This window comes from Phyllobates terribilis, unplaced genomic scaffold (genome assembly GCF_046119375.1).
Source record: "Phyllobates terribilis strain yellow unplaced genomic scaffold, ASM4611937v1 Scaffold_12__6_contigs__length_324123572, whole genome shotgun sequence".
Taxonomy (NCBI): Eukaryota; Metazoa; Chordata; class Amphibia; order Anura; family Dendrobatidae; genus Phyllobates; species Phyllobates terribilis.
This window is the reverse complement of record NW_027362772.1, coordinates 299744104-299767864: the sequence shown is the minus strand read 5'-3', so window position 1 is coordinate 299767864 and position 23761 is coordinate 299744104. Positions and strand designations below refer to the sequence as shown.

At 53.8% G+C, this 23761-nt stretch overlaps 1 protein-coding gene across 1 annotated transcript in view; it reads left to right on the top strand.

The window, feature by feature from the left end:
• The window catches only part of MTOR (mechanistic target of rapamycin kinase), a 36529-nt gene that overhangs the window by 9987 nt on the left and 2781 nt on the right, over positions 1-23761 (top strand). The window contains 13 exon segments of the mRNA XM_073655450.1: positions 1781-1899; positions 2256-2279; positions 2282-2390; positions 2489-2636; positions 2727-2849; positions 3520-3606; positions 3706-3777; positions 6134-6208; positions 15023-15158; positions 17044-17109; positions 19270-19350; positions 19524-19604; positions 22705-22810. Of these exon segments, the coding sequence (XP_073511551.1) occupies positions 1781-1899; positions 2256-2279; positions 2282-2390; positions 2489-2636; positions 2727-2849; positions 3520-3606; positions 3706-3777; positions 6134-6208; positions 15023-15158; positions 17044-17109; positions 19270-19350; positions 19524-19604; positions 22705-22810 (1227 nt within the window).

The window sequence follows — 23761 nt, the reverse complement described above, 5'->3', positions numbered from 1 at the left end:
CCTCTCCCTGCTGCTGCCCCCCCTGTGGGACTCCTCCTCTCCTGCTGTCCCCCTTGCAGGACTCCTCTCCCTGCTGTCCCCCCTGCAGGACTCCTCTCGCTGCTGCCCCCCCAGGACTCCTCCTCTCCCTGCTGCTGCCCCCCCCCCCTGCGGGACGACTCCTCTCCCTGCTGCTGCCCCCCCTCCTGCGGGACGACTCCTCTCCCTGCTGCTGCCCCCCCCCCCCTGCGGGACGACTCCTCTCCCTGCTGCTGCCCCCCCCCCCCCCCCTGCGGGCACGACTCCTCTCCCTGCTGCTGCCCCCCCCCCCTGCGGGACGACTCCTCTCCCTGCTGCCCCCCTGTGGGACTCCTCTCCCTGCTGCTGCCCCCCTGTGGGACTCCTCCTCTCCCTGCTGCTGCCCCCCCTGTGGGACTCCTCCTCTCCCTGCTGCTGCCCCCCCTGTGGGACTCCTCCTCTCCCTGCTGCCCCCCCCCGTGAGACTCCTCCTCTCCCTGCTGCCCCCCCCGTGAGACTCCTCCTCTCCCTGCTGCCCCCCCCGTGAGACTCCTCCTCTCCCTGCTGCCCCCCCCCCGTGAGACTCCTCCTCTCCCTGCTGCTGCCCCCCCCCCCCCCCGTGAGACTCCTCCTCTCCCTGCTGCCCCCCCCCCGTGAGACTCCTCCTCTCCCTGCTGCTGCCCCCCCCCCCCCCCGTGGGACTCCTCCTCTCCCTGCTGCTGCCCCCCCTGCGGGACAACTCTCCCTGCTGCTGCCCCCCCCCCTGCAGGACTCCTCTCCTGCTGCTGCCCCCCCCCCCCCCTGCAGGACTCCTCTCCCTGCTGCTGCCCCCCCCCCCCCTGCAGGACTCCTCTCCCTGCCCTGCTGCTGCCCCCCCCCCCTGCAGGACTCCTCTCCTGCTGCCGCCCCCCTGCAGGACTCCTCTTTTCCCTGCAGGACTCCTCTTGTCCCCGCGGGGCTCCTCTTGTCCTCGCGGGGCTCCTCTTGTCCTCGCGGGGCTCCTCTTGTCCTCGCGGGGCTCCTCTTGTCCTCGCGGGCTCCTCTTGTCCTCGCGGGGCTCCTCTTGTCCTCGCGGGGCTCCTCTTGTCCTCGCGGGGCTCCTCTTGTCCTCGCGGGGCTCCTCTGTCCTCGCGGGCTCCTCTTGTCCTCGCGGGGCTCCTCTTGTCCTCGCGGGGCTCCTCTTGTCCTCGCGGGGCTCCTCTTGTCCTCGCGGGGCTCCTCTTGTCCTCGCGGGGCTCCTCTTGTCCTCGCGGGGCTCCTCTTGTCCTCGCGGGGCTCCTCTTGTCCTCGCGGGGCTCCCTCTTGTCCTCGCGGGGCTCCTCTTGTCCTCGCGGGGCTCCTCTTGTCCCCGCGGGGCTCCTCTTGTCCCCGCGGGGCTCCTCTTGTCCCCGCGGGGCTCCTCTTGTCCCCGCGGGGCTCCTCTTGTCCTTGCGGGGCTCCTCTTGTCCTCGCGGGGCTCCTCTTGTCCTCGCGGGGCTCCTCTTGTCCTCGCGGGGCTCCTCTTGTCCTCGCGGGGCTCCTCTTGTCCTCGCGGGGCTCCTCTTGTCCTCGCGGGGCTCCTCTTGTCCTCGCGGGGCTCCTCTTGTCCTCGCGGGGCTCCTCTTGTCCTCGCGGGGCTCCTCTTGTCCTCGCGGGGCTCCTCTTGTCCTCGCGGGGCTCCTCTTGTCCTCGCGGGGCTCCTCTTGTCCTCGCGGGGCTCCTCTTCTCCCTGTGTGTGACAACCAAAGTCACCGTATAGTCTGAGCCTAAATGTATAATGGCTGCTCCAAGTCCTAAATTGTAGGAGAAGCCTCACATCGCCATGTGGGTCTGATGAGACCACCGATACTTTGCATCAGGAAGCACCAACTAAGATGAACACCGACCTAACCCGTCCATTTCAGTGGGACCCCCGACCACCTGGTGTGTATGGGGGCCCCAGGTTCTCCCTTAGCAGATGATGTTGGGGAGAGAAGGATCAGACAGGTGGAATTTCATCACCAAACCTTTTTAAGCCCCTAACAGACACTTTTACCCAAAAAAATGGGGAGATAAGAGCCCATGTAAATGGGGGGGGGGGTGGGTGCAGTTTGCTGCAGTGACTGACTGTAAGCTGCAGAATTCTGAATGCAGCTCTGGGGAGGATTGAGAATAAGACTTTATCGGTACAAGGTTATGTATATTTTAAGGGGGTTCACATTCTATTCGAAATGAAACAAGATGGGGTTCCTGCCCCCTGGACCATCGGTGATGATGATGACATGTGTTCGCCCTCACAGGGAGCAATGGGCACGAGTTCATGTTCTGCTGAAAGGACACGAGGATCTGCGGCAGGACGAGCGGGTGATGCAGCTCTTTGGACTGGTCAACACGCTTCTCGCCAACGACCCGGCGTCTCTGCGCAAAAACCTGAGGTACGGACTGCGATACTGTCCTGCGTAACCGTCCCGCGATACCACCCGCACCATGCGCTGTACGGGGAGGGGAATCAGGCTTTTATTGTTCTCGCCAGTATTCAGAGGTACGCGGTCATCCCTCTGTCCACTAACTCCGGGCTGATCGGATGGGTCCCACACTGCGACACTCTACACGCTCTAATACGAGACTACCGCGAGAAGAAGAAGATCCTCCTGAACATCGAGCATCGCATCATGCTGAGGGTGAGCGGGGACGAAGTCCTGCTGAGGACCCAGAAAGTTGTGCCAGAACAATGGCGGAGCTTTAAAGCCTTTTCCTTCCCTTGGTTGTAGATGGCTCCGGATTATGATCATCTCACCCTCATGCAGAAGGTGGAGGTGTTTGAGCACGCCGTGAATAACACCGCCGGCGACGACCTGGCCAAGCTGCTGTGGCTGAAGAGTCCGAGTTCAGAGGTAGGAGACCCTCCTTTACCTTTATATCCACCCCCATCATAAAAGGTTGTATCCAAAGGACAGGTGAATGGGTGATAGCTCTGGGTTCCGCCCTCTGAGCCTCTGGGGTTCCGCCCTCTGAGCCTCTGGGGTTCCGCCCTCTGAGCCAGCCTCTGGGGTTCCGCCCTCTGAGCGTGCCTCTGGGGTTCCGCCCTCTGAGCGAGCCTCTGGGGTTCCGCCCTCTGAGCGAGCCTCTGGGGTTCCGCCCTCTGAGCGAGCCTCTGGGGTTCCGCCTCTGAGCGAGCCTCTGGGGTTCCGCCCTCTGAGCGAGCCTCTGGGGTTCCGCCTCTGAGCGAGCCTCTGGGGTTCCGCCCTCTGAGCGAGCCTCTGGGGTTCCGCCCTCTGAGCGAGCCTCTGGGGTTCCGCCCTCTGAGCGAGCCTCTGGGGTTCCGCCCTCTGAGCGAGCCTCTGGGGTTCCGCCCCTCTGAGCGAGCCTCTGGGGTTCCGCCCCCTGAGCGAGCCTCTGGGGTTCCGCCCCCTGAGCGAGCCTCTGGGGTTCCGCCCTCTGAGCGAGCCTCTGGGGTTCCGCCCTCTGATCAGTAACTGATCTCCGCGGCCATATTCGCTGCCATCATCAGACGCGTTTTGTTGGCAGCGCCGTGTAAATGCTGCTGTTACTTTTTTTTTCCAGGTCTGGTTTGACAGAAGAACGAATTACACTCGGTCCCTGGCGGTGATGTCCATGGTCGGGTACATCCTCGGTCTGGGTGACAGGTTCGTACTGTACTGTATATAGGGGATGTATATACTGTACATATATAGGGCCCAGGGATATCGGAGGAGGGGAACGTTCCTGATTCCTGTAATTTCTCTGCAGACATCCTCTAACTTGATGCTGGATCGTCTCAGCGGGAAAATCCTTCACATCGATTTCGGAGACTGCTTCGAGGTGATTATTATCCGTACACATCAGAGTCTCTCCTGACTCGCCCCATACACATGAAGCTCGGTCCGGCCCAACATTCACGAGTTCTCTATGGGAAGAGTGGAGTCCGCCGGTGACACCTCCGGCAGCTGTTCATCTCCAGGGAGAACTGACAGTGGCGGCTCCCGCGAGGCGAGAGTGGCGCTGTTTCCTTGTATTTAATATTGGACAGTCCCTTTGTTTCCATTCATCGTCACTGCAGGAAAAATTAAGTCACAGCCTCTTGATGATGATAGATGATCATTGGGGGTCTCAGCCGCAGGACCACCATTGTGTATGGCTGTCGGCCTGCATCGCACATTGGGGGTTGTAGTTCTTCTGCTAGATGATCATTGTACACACATCCATGGTGGTGACGTCGTTTCCTGACTGTTTGCGGACACCAGCGATATATGAGGACCCCTGATTGCGTGTCTCGGCTAAATCGGATTAGGACGTTAAATGGCCAATAATAATAATAATGTCACAGAGACGAGTCAGGGAGCGGGCGCCTAACGGGAAGCAGATGGCGGATAAACATCACATCGCAGAGGGCCGGTCAGCCGTGACGATGGCTGCAAACACCAGGAACCCCACATCCCGTGAGGATGCAGCGGCGGCTCTACTGCATCACCCGTCCCTCCCGCAGCTGTGCAGCGTCACCCGTCCCTCCCGCAGCTGTGCAGCGTCACCCGTCCCTCCCGCAGCTGTGCAGCGTCACCCGTCCCTCCCGCAGCTGTGCAGCGTCACCCGTCCCTCCCGCAGCTGTGCAGCGTCACCCGTCCCTCCCGCAGCTGTGCAGCGTCACCCGTCCCTCCCGCAGCTGTGCAGCGTCACCCGTCCCTCCCGCAGCTGTGCAGCGTCACCCGTCCCTCCCGCAGCTGTGCAGCGTCACTCGTCCCTCCCGCAGCTGTGCAGCGTCACCCGTCCCTCCCGCAGCTGTGCAGCGTCACCCGTCCCTCCCGCAGCTGTGCAGCGTCACCCGTCCCTCCCGCAGCTGTGCAGCGTCACCCGTCCCTCCCGCAGCTGTGCAGCGTCACCCGTCCCTCCCGCAGCTGTGCAGCGTCACCCGTCCCTCCCGCGGCTGCAGCTGTGCAGCGTCCCTCCCGCAGCTGTGCAGCGTCCCTCCCGCAGCTGTGCAGCGTCCCTCCCGCAGCTGTGCAGCGTCCCTCCCGCAGCTGTGCAGCGTCCCTCCCGCGGCTGTGCAGCGTCCCTCCCGCGGCTGTGCAGCGTCCCTCCCGCGGCTGTGCAGCGTCCCTCCCGCGGCTGCGGCTGTGCAGCGTCGCCCGTCCCTCCCGCGGCTGCGGCTGTGCAGCGTCGCCCGTCCCTCCCGCGGCTGCGGCTGTGCAGCGTCGCCCGTCCCTCCCGCGGCTGCGGCTGTGCAGCGTCGCCCGTCCCTCCCGCGGCTGCGGCTGTGCAGCGTCGCCCGTCCCTCCCGCGGCTGCGGCTGTGCAGCGTCGCCCGTCCCTCCCGCGGCTGCGGCTGTGCAGCGTCGCCCGTCCCTCCCGCGGCTGCGGCTGTGCAGCGTCGCCCGTCCCTCCCGCGGCTGCGGCTGTGCAGCGTCGCCCGTCCCTCCCGCGGCTGCGGCTGTGCAGCGTCGCCCGTCCCTCCCGCGGCTGCGGCTGTGCAGCGTCGCCCGTCCCTCCCGCGGCTGCGCAGCGTCGCCCGTCCCTCCCGCGGCTGCGCAGCGTCGCCCGTCCCTCCCGCGGCTGCGGCTGTGCAGCGTCGCCCGTCCCTCCCGCGGCTGCGGCTGTGCAGCGTCGCCCGTGCCTCCCGCGGCTGCGGCTGTGCAGCGTCGCCCGTCCCTCCCGCGGCTGCGGCTGTGCAGCGTCGCCCGTCCCTCCCGCGGCTGCGGCTGTGCAGCGTCGCCCGTCCCTCCCGCGGCTGCGGCTGTGCAGCGTCGCCCGTCCCTCCCGCGGCTGCGGCTGTGCAGCGTCGCCCGTCCCTCCCGCGGCTGCGGCTGTGCAGCGTCGCCCGTCCCTCCCGCGGCTGCGGCTGTGCAGCGTCGCCCGTCCCTCCCGCGGCTGTGCAGCGTCGCCCGTCCCTCCCGCGGCTGCGCAGCGTCGCCCGTCCCTCCCGCGGCTGCGCAGCGTCGCCCGTCCCTCCCGCGGCTGCGCAGCGTCGCCCGTCCCTCCCGCGGCTGCGCAGCGTCGCCCGTCCCTCCCGCGGCTGCGCAGCGTCGCCCGTCCCTCCCGCGGCTGTGCAGCGTCGCCCGTCCCTCCCGCGGCTGTGCAGCGTCGCCCGTCCCTCCCGCGGCTGTGCAGCGTCGCCCGTCCCTCCCCCGTGTGCATGAAGCAGCAGATGTGAAAAAGTATTTAGTAGTTATGTTTTGTTTTTTAAGGTGGCCATGACCAGGGAGAAGTTTCCAGAGAAGATCCCATTCCGGTTAACAAGAATGCTGACCAACGCTATGGAGGCGAGTACAGAGAAGGCGGAAATTGAGAGATCTATCCATCCTTCTATATATCTATCTATCCTTCTATCCATCCATCCATCCTTCTATCCATCCATCCTTCTATCCATCCATCCTTCTATCCATCCATCCTTCTATCCATCCATCCTTCTATCCATCCATCCTTCTATCCATCCATCCTTCTATCCATCCATCTATCCATCCTTCTATCCATCCATCCATCCATCCTTCTATCCATCCTTCTATCCATCCATCCTTCTATCCATCCATCCTTCTATCCATCCATCCTTCTATCCATCCATCCTTCTATCCATCCATCCTTCTATCCATCCATCCTTCTATCCATCCTTCTATCCTTCCATCCATCCATCCTTCTATCCATCCTTCCATCCATCCTTCTATCCTTCCATCCATCCTTCTATCCTTCCATCCATCCTTCTATCCTTCCATCCATCCTTCTATCCTTCCATCCATCCTTCTATCCTTCCATCCATCCTTCTATCCTTCCATCCATCCTTCTATCCTTCCATCCATCCTTCCATCCATCCTTCCATCCATCCTTCCATCCATCCTTCCATCCATCCTTCTATCCATCCATCCTTCTATCCATCCATCCATCCTTCTATCCATCCATCCATCCTTCTATCCATCCATCCTTCTATCCATCCATCCTTCTATCCATCCATCCTTCTATCCATCCATCCTTCTATCCATCCATCCTTCTATCCATCCATCCATCCTTCTATCCATCCATCCATCCTTCTATCCATCCATCCATCCTTCTATCCATCCATCCTTCTATCCATCCATCCATCCTTCTATCCATCCATCCTTCTATCCATCCATCCATCCATCCATCCTTCTATCCATCCATCCTTCTATCCATCCATCCATCCATCCATCCTTCTATCCATCCATCCATCCATCCATCCTTCTATCCATCCATCCATCTATCTATCCTTCTATCCATCCATCCATCCATCCTTCTATCCATCCATCCATCCATCCTTCTATCCATCCGTCCATCCTTCTATCCATCTGTCCATCCTTCTATCCATCTGTCCTTCCTTCTATCCATCTGTCCTTCCTTCTATCCATCTGTCCTTCCTTCTATCCATCCGTCCTTCCTTCTATCCATCCGTCCATCCTTCTATCCATCCGTCCATCCTTCTATCCATCCGTCCTTCCTTCTATCCATCCGTCCTTCCTTCTATCCATCTGTCCTTCCTTCTATCCATCTGTCCTTCCTTCTATCCATCTGTCCTTCCTTCTATCCATCTGTCCTTCCTTCTATCCATCTGTCCTTCCTTCTATCCATCTGTCCTTCCTTCTATCCATCTGTCCTTCCTTCTATCCATCTGTCCTTCTATCCATCTGTCCTTCTATCCATCTGTCCTTCTATCCATCTGTCCTTCTATCCATCTGTCCTTCTATCCATCTGTCCTTCTATCCATCTGTCCTTCTATCCATCTGTCCTTCTATCCATCTGTCCTTCTATCCATCTGTCCTTCTATCCATCTGTCCTTCTATCCATCTGTCCTTCTATCCATCTGTCCTTCTATCCATCTGTCCTTCTATCCATCCGTCCTTCTATCCATCCATCCATCCATCCTTCTATCCATCCATCCTTCTATCTATCCATCCGTCCATCCTTCTATCCATCCGTCCTTCCTTCTATCCATCCGTCCTTCCTTCTATCCATCCGTCCTTCCTTCTATCCATCCGTCCTTCCTTCTATCCATCCGTCCTTCCTTCTATCCATCCGTCCATCCTTCTATCCATCCTTCTATCCATCCGTCCATCCTTCTATCCATCCTTCTATCCATCTGTCCTTCCTTCTATCCATCTGTCCTTCCTTCTATCCATCTGTCCTTCCTTCTATCCATCTGTCCTTCCTTCTATCCATCTGTCCTTCCTTCTATCCATCTGTCCTTCTATCCATCCGTCCTTCTATCCATCCGTCCTTCTATCCATCCGTCCTTCTATCCATCCGTCCTTCTATCCATCCGTCCTTCTATCCATCCGTCCTTCTATCCATCCGTCCTTCTATCCATCCGTCCTTCTATCCATCCGTCCTTCTATCCATCCGTCCTTCTATCCATCCATCCTTCTATCCATCCATCCTTCTATCCATCCATCCTTCTATCCATCCATCCATCCTTCTATCCATCCATCCATCCTTCTATCCATCCATCCATCCTTCTATCCATCCATCCTTCTATCCATCCATCCTTCTATCCATCCATCCTTCTGTCCATCCTTCTATCCATCTGTCCTTCCTTCTATCCATCTGTCCTTCCTTCTATCCATCTGTCCTTCCTTCTATCCATCTGTCCTTCCTTCTATCCATCTGTCCTTCCTTCTATCCATCTGTCCTTCCTTCTATCCATCTGTCCTTCCTTCTATCCATCTGTCCTTCCTTCTATCCATCTGTCCTTCCTTCTATCCATCTGTCCTTCCTTCTATCCATCTGTCCTTCCTTCTATCCATCTGTCCTTCCTTCTATCCATCTGTCCTTCCTTCTATCCATCTGTCCTTCCTTCTATCCATCTGTCCTTCCTTCTATCCATCCGTCCATCCTTCTATTCATCCTTCCTTCTATCTATCCATCTATCCATCCATCCATCCTTCTATCCATCCATCCATCCTTCTATCCATCCATCCTTCTATCCATCCATCCTTCTATCCATCTGTCCATCCTTCTATCCATCTGTCCATCCTTCTATCCATCTGTCCATCCTTCTATCCATCTGTCCATCCTTCTATCCATCTGTCCTTCCTTCTATCCATCTGTCCTTCCTTCTATCCATCTGTCCTTCCTTCTATCCATCTGTCCTTCCTTCTATCCATCTGTCCTTCCTTCTATCCATCTGTCCTTCCTTCTATCCATCTGTCCTTCCTTCTATCCATCTGTCCTTCCTTCTATCCATCTGTCCTTCCTTCTATCCATCTGTCCTTCCTTCTATCCATCTGTCCTTCCTTCTATCCATCTGTCCTTCCTTCTATCCATCTGTCCTTCCTTCTATCCATCCGTCCATCCTTCTATCCATCCATCCTTCTATCCATCCATCCTTCTATCCATCCATCCTTCTATCCATCCATCCTTCTATCCATCCATCCTTCTATCCATCCATCCATCCTTCTATCCATCCATCCATCCTTCTATCCATCCATCTATCCATCCATCCATCCTTCTATCTATCCATCCATCCTTCTATCTATCCATCCATCCATCCATCTATCCATCCATCCATCCTTCTATCTATCCATCCATCCTTCTATCTATCCATCCATCCTTCTATCTATCCATCCATCCATCCTTCTATCCATCCATCCTTGTATCCATCCATCCTTCTATCCATCCGTCCATCCTTCTATCCATCCGTCCATCCTTCTATCCATCCGTCCTTCCTTCTATCCATCCGTCCTTCCTTCTATCCATCCGTCCTTCCTTCTATCCATCCTTCTATCCATCCATCCTTCTATCCATCCATCCTTCTATCCATCTGTCCATCCTTCTATCCATCTGTCCATCCTTCTATCCATCTGTCCATCCTTCTATCCATCTGTCCATCCTTCTATCCATCTGTCCTTCCTTCTATCCATCTGTCCTTCCTTCTATCCATCTGTCCTTCCTTCTATCCATCTGTCCTTCTATCCATCCATCCTTCTATCCATCCATCCTTCTATCCATCCATCCTTCTATCCATCCATCCTTCTATCCATCCATCCTTCTATCCATCCATCCTTCTATCCATCCATCCATCCTTCTATCCATCCATCCATCCTTCTATCCATCCATCTATCCATCCATCCATCCTTCTATCTATCCATCCATCCTTCTATCTATCCATCCATCCTTCTATCTATCCATCCATCCATCCTTCTATCCATCCATCCTTCTATCCATCCATCCTTCTATCCATCCATCCTTCTATCCATCCATCCTTCTATCCATCCGTCCATCCTTCTATCCATCCGTCCATCCTTCTATCCATCCGTCCATCCTTCTATCCATCCGTCCATCCTTCTATCCATCCGTCCATCCTTCTATCCATCCGTCCTTCCTTCTATCCATCCGTCCTTCCTTCTATCCATCCGTCCTTCCTTCTATCCATCCGTCCTTCCTTCTATCCATCTGTCCTTCCTTCTATCCATCTGTCCTTCCTTCTATCCATCTGTCCTTCCTTCTATCCATCTGTCCTTCCTTCTATCCATCTGTCCTTCCTTCTATCCATCTGTCCTTCCTTCTATCCATCTGTCCTTCCTTCTATCCATCTGTCCTTCCTTCTATCCATCTGTCCTTCCTTCTATCCATCTGTCCTTCCTTCTATCCATCTGTCCTTCCTTCTATCCATCTGTCCTTCCTTCTATCCATCCGTCCTTCCTTCTATCCATCCGTCCATCCTTCTATCCATCCGTCCATCCTTCTATCCATCCGTCCATCCTTCTATCCATCCGTCCATCCTTCTATCCATCCGTCCATCCTTCTATCCATCCGTCCATCCTTCTATCCATCCTTCTATCCATCCGTCCTTCCTTCTATCCATCCGTCCTTCCTTCTATCCATCCGTCCTTCCTTCTATCCATCCGTCCTTCCTTCTATCCATCCGTCCTTCCTTCTATCCATCCGTCCTTCCTTCTATCCATCCGTCCTTCCTTCTATCCATCCGTCCTTCCTTCTATCCATCCGTCCTTCCTTCTATCCATCCGTCCTTCCTTCTATCCATCCGTCCTTCCTTCTATCCATCTGTCCTTCCTTCTATCCATCTGTCCTTCCTTCTATCCATCTGTCCTTCCTTCTATCCATCTGTCCTTCCTTCTATCCATCTGTCCTTCCTTCTATCCATCTGTCCTTCCTTCTATCCATCCGTCCATCCTTCTATCCATCCTTCCTTCTATCTATCCATCCATCCATCCTTCTATCCATCCATCCATCCTTCTATCCCTCCATCCTTCTATCCATCCATCCTTCTATCCATCCATCCTTCTATCCATCCATCCTTCTATCCATCCATCCTTCTATCCATCCATCCTTCTATCCATCCATCCTTCTATCCATCCATCCTTCTATCCATCCATCCTTCTATCCATCCATCCATCCTTCTATCCATCCATCTATCCATCCATCCATCCTTCTATCCATCCTTCTATCCATCCATCCATCCTTCTATCTATCCATCCATCCTTCTATCTATCCATCCATCCATCCTTCTATCCATCCATCCTTCTATCCATCCATCCATCCTTCTATCCATCCGTCCATCCTTCTATCCATCCGTCCATCCTTCTATCCATCCGTCCTTCCTTCTATCCATCCGTCCTTCCTTCTATCCATCCGTCCTTCCTTCTATCCATCTGTCCTTCCTTCTATCCATCTGTCCTTCCTTCTATCCATCTGTCCTTCCTTCTATCCATCTGTCCTTCCTTCTATCCATCTGTCCTTCCTTCTATCCATCTGTCCTTCCTTCTATCCATCTGTCCTTCCTTCTATCCATCTGTCCTTCCTTCTATCCATCTGTCCTTCCTTCTATCCATCTGTCCTTCCTTCTATCCATCCGTCCATCCTTCTATTCATCCTTCCTTCTATCTATCCATCTATCCATCCATCCATCCTTCTATCCATCCATCCATCCTTCTATCCATCCATCCTTCTATCCATCCATCCTTCTATCCATCTGTCCATCCTTCTATCCATCTGTCCATCCTTCTATCCATCTGTCCATCCTTCTATCCATCTGTCCATCCTTCTATCCATCTGTCCTTCCTTCTATCCATCTGTCCTTCCTTCTATCCATCTGTCCTTCCTTCTATCCATCTGTCCTTCCTTCTATCCATCTGTCCTTCCTTCTATCCATCTGTCCTTCCTTCTATCCATCTGTCCTTCCTTCTATCCATCTGTCCTTCCTTCTATCCATCTGTCCTTCCTTCTATCCATCTGTCCTTCCTTCTATCCATCTGTCCTTCCTTCTATCCATCTGTCCTTCCTTCTATCCATCTGTCCTTCCTTCTATCCATCTGTCCTTCCTTCTATCCATCTGTCCTTCCTTCTATCCATCTGTCCTTCCTTCTATCCATCTGTCCTTCCTTCTATCCATCTGTCCTTCCTTCTATCCATCTGTCCTTCCTTCTATCCATCTGTCCTTCCTTCTATCCATCTGTCCTTCCTTCTATCCATCTGTCCTTCCTTCTATCCATCTGTCCTTCCTTCTATCCATCTGTCCTTCCTTCTATCTATCCATCCTTCTATCTATCCATCCTTCTATCCATCCATCCTTCTATCCATCTGTCCATCCTTCTATCCATCTGTCCATCCTTCTATCCATCTGTCCATCCTTCTATCCATCTGTCCTTCCTTCTATCCATCTGTCCTTCCTTCTATCCATCTGTCCTTCCTTCTATCCATCTGTCCTTCTATCCATCTGTCCTTCTATCCATCTGTCCTTCTATCCATCCGTCCTTCTATCCATCTGTCCTTCTATCCATCCATCCTTCTATCCATCCATCCTTCTATCCATCCATCCTTCTATCCATCCATCCTTCTATCCATCCATCCATCCTTCTATCCATCCATCCTTCTATCCATCCATCCTTCTATCCATCCATCCATCCTTCTATCCATCCATCCATCCTTCTATCCATCCATCCATCCTTCTATCCATCCATCCTTCTATCCATCCATCCTTCCATCCATCCATCCTTCTATCCATCCATCCTTCTATCCATCCATCCATCCTTCTATCCATCCATCCTTCTATCCATCCATCCATCCTTCTATCCATCCATCCATCCTTCTATCCATCCATCCATCCTTCTATCCATCCATCCATCCATCCATCCTTCTATCCATCCATCCTTCTATCCATCCATCCATCCATCCATCCTTCTATCTATCCATCCATCCTTCTATCTATCCATCCATCCATCCTTCTATCCATCCATCCTTCTATCCATCCATCCTTCTATCCATCCATCCTTCTATCCATCCATCCTTCTATCCATCCGTCCATCCTTCTATCCATCCGTCCATCCTTCTATCCATCCGTCCATCCTTCTATCCATCCGTCCATCCTTCTATCCATCCGTCCTTCCTTCTATCCATCCGTCCTTCCTTCTATCCATCCGTCCTTCCTTCTATCCATCCGTCCTTCCTTCTATCCATCCGTCCTTCCTTCTATCCATCTGTCCTTCCTTCTATCCATCTGTCCTTCCTTCTATCCATCCGTCCTTCCTTCTATCCATCCGTCCTTCCTTCTATCCATCCGTCCTTCCTTCTATCCATCTGTCCTTCCTTCTATCCATCTGTCCTTCCTTCTATCCATCTGTCCTTCCTTCTATCCATCTGTCCTTCCTTCTATCCATCTGTCCTTCCTTCTATCCATCTGTCCTTCCTTCTATCCATCTGTCCTTCCTTCTATCCATCTGTCCTTCCTTCTATCCATCTGTCCTTCCTTCTATCCATCTGTCCTTCCTTCTATCCATCTGTCCTTCCTTCTATCCATCTGTCCTTCCTTCTATCCATCTGTCCTTCCTTCTATCCATCTGTCCTTCCTTCTATCCATCTGTCCTTCCTTCTATCCATCTGTCCTTCCTTCTATCCATCTGTCCTTCCTTCTATCCATCTGTCCTTCCTTCTATCCATCTGTCCTTCCTTCTATCCATCTGTCCTTCCTTCTATCCATCTGTCCTTCCTTCTATCCATCTGTCCTTCCTTCTATCCATCTGTCCTTCCTTCTATCCATCTGTCCTTCCTTCTATCCATCTGTCCTTCCTTCTATCCATCCGTCCTTCCTTCTATCCATCCGTCCTTCCTTCTATCCATCCGTCCTTCCTTCTATCCATCTGTCCTTCCTTCTATCCATCCGTCCATCCTTCTATCCATCCTTCCTTCTATCTATCCATCCATCCATCCTTCTATCCATCCATCCATCCTTCTATCCATCCATCCATCCTTCTATCCATCCATCCATCCTTCTATCTATCCGTCCTTCTATCCATCCATCCATCCTTCTATCCATCCGTCCTTCTATCCTTCCATCCATCCTTCTATCCATCCATCCTTCTATCCATCCGTCCATCCTTCTATCCATCCGTCCATCCTTCTATCCATCCGTCCTTCCTTCTATCCATCCGTCCTTCCTTCTATCCATCCGTCCTTCCTTCTATCCATCCGTCCTTCCTTCTATCCATCTGTCCTTCCTTCTATCCATCTGTCCTTCCTTCTATCCATCTGTCCTTCCTTCTATCCATCTGTCCTTCCTTCTATCCATCTGTCCTTCCTTCTATCCATCCGTCCATCCTTCTATCCATCTGTCCTTCCTTCTATCCATCCGTCCATCCTTCTATCCATCCTTCCTTCTATCTATCCATCTATCCATCCATCCATCCTTCTATCCATCCATCCATCCTTCTATCCATCCATCCATCCTTCTATCTATCCGTCCTTCTATCCATCCATCCATCCTTCTATCCATCCGTCCTTCTATCCTTCCATCCATCCTTCTATCCATCCATCCTTCTATCCATCCGTCCATCCTTCTATCCATCCGTCCTTCCTTCTATCCATCCGTCCTTCCTTCTATCCATCCGTCCTTCCTTCTATCCATCCGTCCTTCCTTCTATCCATCTGTCCTTCCTTCTATCCATCTGTCCTTCCTTCTATCCATCTGTCCTTCCTTCTATCCATCTGTCCTTCCTTCTATCCATCTGTCCTTCCTTCTATCCATCCGTCCGTCCTTCTATCCATATATCCATCCATCCTCCTTCTCTTATTTCTCTCTGTAATCATCGTCTTCCTTCCCCGCGTTCGGTCTGCAGGTCACCGGCCTGGATGGTAATTACCGGATTACCTGCCACACAGTCATGGAGGTGCTACGTGAGCACAAGGACAGCGTCATGGCCGTGCTGGAGGCTTTCGTATACGACCCTCTTCTGAATTGGAGACTTATGGACAGTAAGTAGCGGCCGGGCCTCCAGATGGCGCTGCCCACGTCTCCACCCACGTCTCCACCTCCCGCGGCCGTCTCACATCCAGGACTTCTGTTCGGTCATTTACTCCTAGCTGTGCGGCCGGGATAGTGAGTGATCGCTGTATAAGAAGAGCATATTCCCGGAGCTCGCTGATCGTTGCATGTATGACCCCGGGTGTCCATGTAGTAGACATTGCCGGCTCTGTGCTACACATAGAGGAGTACAGAAGGTGCCCACACCCCTGCGGCACCTAAATAACCAGGTGTGGACGACTAAAGCAATCTCCCCTCTCCTCACCTGTCTATTGTAGTAAATACTGTAAGATTCTGATTCCGGGGTATTCCTGTGTTACACTGTTCCTCTGTTACGCCTCCTGGCATTTTGTGGATGGTTTGTTAATTGGGTGTTACCAGTGCGGGGCCCGTCCCTGCGTGACGCTGTCTGATCACCACCGCCAATGTCGGCCTGTAACCGGGACGAGCGGCCAACTTATTCCTACATTTCTAGAAGGAACAACAGAGGTGTACGGCACAATGCAGAGGGGGACAGAAGCAGTTACTCCATCAGACGGGTCAGGAGTGGTGATGGATACTGGATTCAGACAATCTTATACACATTACACTGCAGTCACAAATTGCAAGCTTGAAGGAAAACCAGAACTGATTTTTTTGAAAAATCTTGTGAGTTTGCAAGGTGTGAACGCTGCCTGACGGTTTTCCACGTACGTTCTCTAATGATTCCTCTTGGTTTGCAGGAACCTTTATTGTTTCCTTCCAGTGAATAACATCCGTCCTGTCATCTGTCTGTTGGTCTGGCTGCTATCAATCTATATCTCCTTTCTTCTATCATCTATCTATCATCTATCTATCATCTATCTATCGTCTATCTATCGTCTATCTATCGTCTATCTATCGTCTATCTATCGTCTATCTATCATCTATCTATCATCTATCTATCATCTATCTATTATCTATCTATCATCTATCGTCTATTATCTATCTATCATTTATCGATCGTCTATCTATCATCTGTCTATCTATCATCTGTCTATCTATCATCTATCTATCCTCTATTATCTATCTATCGATCGTCTATTGGTCTTTCTGTCTCATTTCTGTGCATCACTCTATCCCGTCCGTACTATTCGGGGACACACAGGACCTCGGTGGTCTCTTCACTCGCCCCCCCGGTGCATATTCTCCAGCGTCTGACGCTGCTCTCAGACGCTGAGTCCTGCAGACGACTTCTCCCTTGCGGTCCCACCACCACCAGGGATGGCTTTTGATCACCCCAAGTGTCCCCCGAAGGGCTTTTTGTTACCTATTCTTAAAAGCGCCATCTGCAGGACTCAAGTGTGAAGCAAAGACCCCGGTCCTGTGTCCCCCCCAATAAACGGCTCTTACTGGTAAGTAACAAGAAGCCAATGAAGCGTCTCCTATCGCTCCGTCCTTCAGTGGTCATCACGCTTGTCGGGGGGCCATTGTGACCGTCATTGGGGGGCTGTCACGTGGGGTAAACCATTGCCCGCTCGTGTCTCTGTCGCATACCTGTACATCTCATACCTGTCTATAAATAACAATATATAAAACAATGAAGGTTCCTACTGAGTGACAGCAAGCAGAGATCCTGAAAACCGTAAGCAGCGGATACAGAAACATAATTTTTCCGCTCTGATCGGGGGTGCGGCCTCGCACCGGCGCGTTTCACCTCTGCCTTCGTCACATTGATCACTAGTGATTGCCGCAGCCCTGGACCCTAAATAATTGCTCTTCTCGATGAGTTTCTTTAGATGTATCCATGCTGCATGATGCTCGCCCTCCGGCGCTCGCCCGGCCTCTCACCATTTCTATATAATAATCTTTTCACAGCCAATATAAAAGGCACCAAACGCTCTCGTACACGGACCGACTCGTACTCGGCCGGACAGTCTGTGGGTGAGTGTGACATCCAGTAACTCCAACAAGACTAACAAATAAGGCCGCTGCATAAATCAGTAACACCTGTGACCGCAGGAGACCTTAGCATATTATTATCAGGGGTAAGTGGAAAGTGAGGGGGAGATGTGGCTGCAGCTTCTCTGTGTGTCTGTGAGACTGCATGCTGCGAGAGGGGAGAAGGAGCAGTGGAGCTGTGAGCCGGCGGCGGGGCGGAGTGGAGCGGTGAGCCGGCGGCGGGGCGGAGTGGAGCGGTGAGCCGGCGGCGGGGCGGAGTGGAGCTGTGAGCCGGCGGCGGGGCGGAGTGGAGCTGTGAGCCGGCGGCGGGGCGGAGTGGAGCTGTGGGCCGGCGGCGGGGCGGAGTGGAGCTGTGGGCCGGTGGCGGAGTGGAGCCCTGGGGCCGGGGGGTTAACATCTCACCATGAACTGCCAGAGAGGGGAGGTGACCGATGCTTTACCGGAGACTGGAGGAAATTACATAAAACCAAATGTCAGACTGAGGACTAGAAGGTCCCTTATTAATGAGATCACACAGTGTCTCCCTGCAATCAACCGTGGGAAAGTGATTTCCCTGCAGTGCCCCCACAGGAAAGATGAAGTATTACACACTACAGCACACATCACCGCTGCTGGCAGTGCGCAGAGTCCCGTCCGTGTGTTATTTTACATGGATAATAGAGTTTTGGGAAAGTGGAAAACCCCTTGAAATGGAGCCGACTTCTTCTGAAATTACTGGTTATATAGGTCCTAGTAGTGCACCGGGGGCGTGTTGGTGCACAAAGTGTATGACCACGCCCCTAATGCATGCCCAGGCTTATTTGCATGCCACATCAGATGAGTAGAAGACGGGTGACCTTTCCATTGTTGCACTACGTCCTATACAGCGTTAGTATCAGTAGTAAAATCATCATGTCGGCTCCTTGTAATGCAGTCGCATCCCGCAGCGGATGATGGGGCTGCACGCTGTGATCAGATGGCCTCGCCGCTGCAGTCAGTCTCAGCCCTGGGCCGTGTGATTGGCCACGTATATTAATGGCAGGTAGCCTGATTAATGCGGCGTCCTCACGTGCCTGATGACGGCCTCGGGCCCATGGTCCCTGCTGCGTTTCGGGCCCCGGCACAACGTGTGCAATCAGTAAAACATAAACAGCAGCAATTGTACCGTGATGGGTAAATCCGTCCCATGCCAACGCTCCATAACGCAGAAAAACAGGCACAGCGGTAACACTGCAGCCGAAAACAAGGATTGTGTTTCCATGCTGAGGAGCCCCGGAAAGTCAGTCTTTAGTCCTCTTAACCCATTAACATCCCGGGAATCTTATTAATTATGCATTTTCGTTTTCCCTCCTCCTCTTCTAATTTATGTCGATGGATCTTGTTTTTGTGTACAGAGTATTTTTTTGGGGGGGTGGGGGGGGCAGTGTAGCCACAAAAAATCGGTTCCCCGTGATTTCTTTGACGCCATTTACATGGCTGAACTGCAGCGATCAGAGCTCCGGTTGCTGCGGTCACAGGCAGAAGTTGAGCGTATAACACAGCCATCGCCTGCCTGGAATGAAGCAGCCGCAGCTCCATGCTTTTCCTTTGCAACCTACATAAAACGTACGTCGTGCGTCGCTTGGGAGTTAAAGGGGCTTGTTCGGGACTCCGATACTGACATCTGGTACTGTCGCATATCATCCAGCTCCACACTCTGCCTAGTGGCTGTTTTCAGTACTGCAGCTCCTATTGATGTGAATGTAATCTGAGCTGCAGTACCGCGACCGGCCACTACACAGAGTGCTGAGTTTTGCAGCCCTTAGTGCTTCTGATCGGTGCGGGGGTTCAGATCCGATATTCTAAGCACCGGACGTCATGTGCACACCAAGCTGGGACCCCTTTATTCTCTACTGGGTCCCATATTCAGGACTCCCCTCTTGACACAACTATGTACTCCATGGGCCCCCTGATGACCACTGCGGCCCCCTGCGCTGCCCCGAGGCGCTGCCCCGGTGCCCCCCTCCGTCTGTCTTGCTGGATACACTCTAATGACAAAATTGAGAAAGTGAATTATTTGCCTTTTGCGTTCTCCTGTCACACGTAGTAGCGCACAGTAACGACACCTCAGCTCGGACAAGTTAAGGCTTCTTCTTAATGCCACCATCTTTGTGCTTTCCTTAGAAATGCTGGAGACCGTGGATCTCGGGGAGACCGCTCATAAGAAACCTGGAAGCACCGTGCCCGAGTCCATACACACATACAGTAAGTGCCGGGGGAGGGGAGAGCGCAGCGGGTCAGGGAGGGGGCGCTGCGCGTACGCAGCTGAACCCGGGACATCATTGTGTGTACAACGCCCCTGTTCACACCTGCAGGATGATCCACACTTTGTGATTAGCTTTGTGCTCTGCAATTAACATGTTGCCGTTTCCTCGCAGTTGGTGACGGCGTCGTGCAGCCCGAAGCCCTGAATAAGAAAGCCATCCAGATCATCAACAGGGTCCGAGATAAGCTCACAGGTAAACGCACGTGGGGTCCCTCTGATGTCACCTGCAGACATGATGGCTGCCGGCAGTCTGGTCCCTCTGATGTCACCTGCAGACATGATGGCTGCTGGGTCCCTCTGATGTCACCTGCAGACATGATGGCTGCCGGGTCCCTCTGATGTCACCTGCAGACATGATGGCTGCCGGGTCCCTCTGATGTCACCTGCAGACATGATGGCTGCCGGCAGTCGGGTCCCTCTGATGTCACCTGCAGACATGATGGCTGCTGGGTCCCTCTGATGTCACCTGCAGACATGATGGCTGCCGGCAGTCAGGTCCCCCTGATGTCACCTGCAGACATGATCGCTGCCGGCAGTCCGGTCCCTCTGATGTCACCTGCAGACAGAACGGCCACCGGGTCCCTCTGATGTCACCTGCCACATGATGGCTGGCGGCAGTCGGGTCCCTCTGATATCACCTGCAGACATGATGGCTGCCGGCAGTCCGGTCCCTCTGATGTCACCTGCAGACATGATGGCTGCCGGCAGTCGGGTCCCTCTGATGTCACCTGCAGACAGGACGGCCGCCGGTAGTCGGATCCCTCTGATGTCACCTGCAGACAGGATGGCTGCCGGCAGTCCGGTCCCTCTGATGTCACCTGCAGACATGATGGCTGCCGGCAGTCCGGTCCCTCTGATGTCACCTGCAGACAGGACGGCCGCCGGTAGTCGGATCCCTCTGATGTCACCTGCAGACAGGATGGCTGCCGGCAGTCGGGTCCCTCTGATGTCACCTGCAGACATGATGGCTGCTGGGTCCCTCTGATGTCACCTGCAGACATGATGGCTGCCGGGTCCCTCTGATGTCACCACCAGACATGATGGCTGCTGGGTCCCTCTGATGTCACCTGCAGACATGATGGCTGCCGGCAGTCAGGTCCCCCTGATGTCACCTGCAGACATGATGGCTGCCGGCAGTCCGGTCCCTCTGATGTCACCTGCAGACATGATGGCTGGCGGCAGTCGGGTCCCTCTGATATCACCTGCAGACATGATGGCTGCCGGCAGTCCGGTCCCTCTGATGTCACCTGCAGACATGATGGCTGCCGGCAGTCCGGTCCCTCTGATATCACCTGCAGACATGATGGCTGCCGGCAGTCCGGTCCCTCTGATGTCACCTGCAGACAGGACGGCCGCCGGTAGTCGGATCCCTCTGATGTCACCTGCAGACAGGATGGCTGCCGGCAGTCGGGTCCCTCTGATGTCACCTGCAGACATGATGGCTGCCGGCAGTCGGGTCCCTCTGATGTCACCTGCAGACAGGACGGCCGCCGGCAGTCGGGTCCCTCTGATGTCACCTGCAGACATGATGGCTGCTGGGTCCCTCTGATGTCACCTGCAGACATGATGGCCGCCAGCTGTCCGGTCCCTCTGATGTCACCTGCAGACATGATGGCTGCCGGGTCCCTCTGATGTCACCTGCAGACATGATGGCTGGCGGCAGTCGGGTCCCTCTGATATCACCAGCAGACATGATGGCTGCCGGGTCCCTCTGATGTCACCTGCAGACATGATGGCTGCCGGCAGTCAGGTCCCTCTGATGTCACCTGCAGACATGATGGCTGCCGGCAGTCGGGTCCCTCTGATGTCACCTGCAGACATGATGGCTGCTGGGTCCCTCTGATGTCACCTGCAGACATGATGGCTGCTGGGTCCCTCTGATGTCACCTGCAGACATGATGGCTGCCAGCAGTCCGGTCCCTCTGATGTCACCTGCAGACAGGACGGCCGTCGGTAGTCGGATCCCTCTGATGTCACCTGCAGACATGATGGCTGCCGGCAGTCAGGTTCCTCTGATGTCACCTGCAGACATGATGGCTGCCGGCAGTCGGGTCCCTCTGATGTCACCTGCAGCCAGGACGGCTGCCGGCAGTCTGGTCCCTCTGATGTCACCTGCAGACATGATGGCTGCTGGGTCCCTCTGATGTCACCTGCAGACATGATGGTTGCCCGGTCCCTCTGATATCACCTGCAGACATGATGGCTGCTGGGTCCCTCTGATGTCACCTGCAGACATGATGGCTGCCGGCAGTCAGGTCCCCCTGATGTCACCTGCAGACATGATGGCTGCCGGCAGTCCGGTCCCTCTGATGTCACCTGCAGACAGGACGGCCGCCGGGTCCCTCTGATGTCACCTGCAGACATGATGGCTGGCGGCAGTCGGGTCCCTCTGATATCACCAGCAGACATGATGGCTGCCGGGTCCCTCTGATGTCACCTGCAGACATGATGGCCGCCGGCAGTCGGGTCCCTCTGATGTCACCTGCAGACATGATGGCTGCCGGCAGTCCGGTCCCTCTGATGTCACCTGCAGACAGGACGGCTGCCGGTAGTCGGATCCCTCTGATGTCACCTGCAGACAGGATGGCTGCCGGCAGTCGGGTCCCTCTGATGTCACCTGCAGACATGATGGCTGCCGGCAGTCCGGTCCCTCTGATGTCACCTGCAGACAGGACGGCCGCCGGTAGTCGGATCCCTCTGATATCACCTGCAGACATGATGGCTGCCGGCAGTCGGGTCCCTCTGATGTCACCTGCAGACAGGACGGCCGCCGGCAGTCGGGTCCCTCTGATGTCACCTGCAGACATGATGGCTGCTGGGTCCCTCTGATGTCACCTGCAGACATGATGGCCGCCGGCAGTCAGGTCCCTCTGATGTCACCTGCAGACATGATGGCTGCGGCTGTCAGCTGCCCTTTCCTATAACACACATGCACACCCAGACTGCCTGAGCGTGCTTGTGTTCCCTATGGGTAAACCCCTGTGTCCTCTCCGGACCCCCCCAGCTCGTCTCCACCTGATGATATACACATTGGATGATTGTACGGTCCTGATGAAGTTGGACAGTTATGAGACTCATTCAGGGAGGAGTTTTTATTTTTTGGCTAAAATTAATTTTTACAATTTGGTTTTATTAATTGTTTTCATCATTAGCCTTGTACAGCCTCCACATTGGCTGCAGAATGAGGTGACTGAGAAACAGTCAGTGAGCTCCTCTCAGCTGATACACGTGCTATCTCATAACACATGATTGCACTGATTGGGGTTTAATTCTGATGCGTTTTCTTTTCTCAGGACGAGACTTTTCCCACGAAGAAACTCTGGATGTAAACACGCAGGTGGAACTATTAATTAAGCAAGCCACGTCTCACGAGAACCTCTGTCAGTGTTATATCGGATGGTAAGTCCCAAAGGCCATCGTTCCCTTTTTTCTTTATGCCCCAAATTGTGTTAGAGTCCCTGCAGTTACCACTAGGGGGAGCTCACTGCAGTCAGTGTGAGCTGTATGAATCCTTCTGTAATGAGCTCCCTCTAGTGGTGGATACCAGAAGCCAGGATTTTAGCATTGATCTCTCTGATGACTGACCACCCTTCTCCGGTCTAAAAATCACAGAAACTCCAAAATTGAATACACACCCAATGCAAATATTACTTTTTTTTTTTTTTGATTGCTCCAAATGGAGTCCTTGAGGTCACCACTAGGGGGCGCTCACTGCATTCAATGTCAGAGCTCCCCTTAGTGGTGGATACAAGAAGCCAGGATTTTAGTATTGAGCTCTGCGAGGACGGTCCATCCTTTCCCGGTCCCAAAACTCCAGAACTTGTGAATATCTTTTCCTTTTTTAATGCCCCAAATTGAGCCCTTGCAGTTGCCACTAGGGAAAGCTCACTGCATTTAATATAAGAGGGCTCCCCCTAGTGGTGGATACTGGAAGCCAGGATTTTAGCATTGAGCGCTTTCCCTGTTCCAAAATGCCTGAAACTCCAGAACTTTAGTAATATTCGCAGTGGGTGTCGTTTCTTTTTATGGCTCAAGTTGAATCCTTGCGGTCACCACTAGGGGGACCTCACTGCCTGCATTTAATGTAAGAGAGCTCCCCCTAGTGGTGGATACTAGAAGCCAGGATTTTAGCATTGAGCTCTATAAGGACGGTCCACTTTTTTCCGATCCCAGAAACTCCAGAACCTTAGTAATATTCGCAGTGGGTGTCTACCGTTTCTTTTTATGGCCCAAATTGAGTCCTTACGGTCACCACTAGGGGGAGCTCACTGCATGTAATGTAAGAGAGCTCCCCCTAGTGGTGGATACTATGATGACGGTCCATTTTTTCAAAGTCCAAAAATAGCTGAA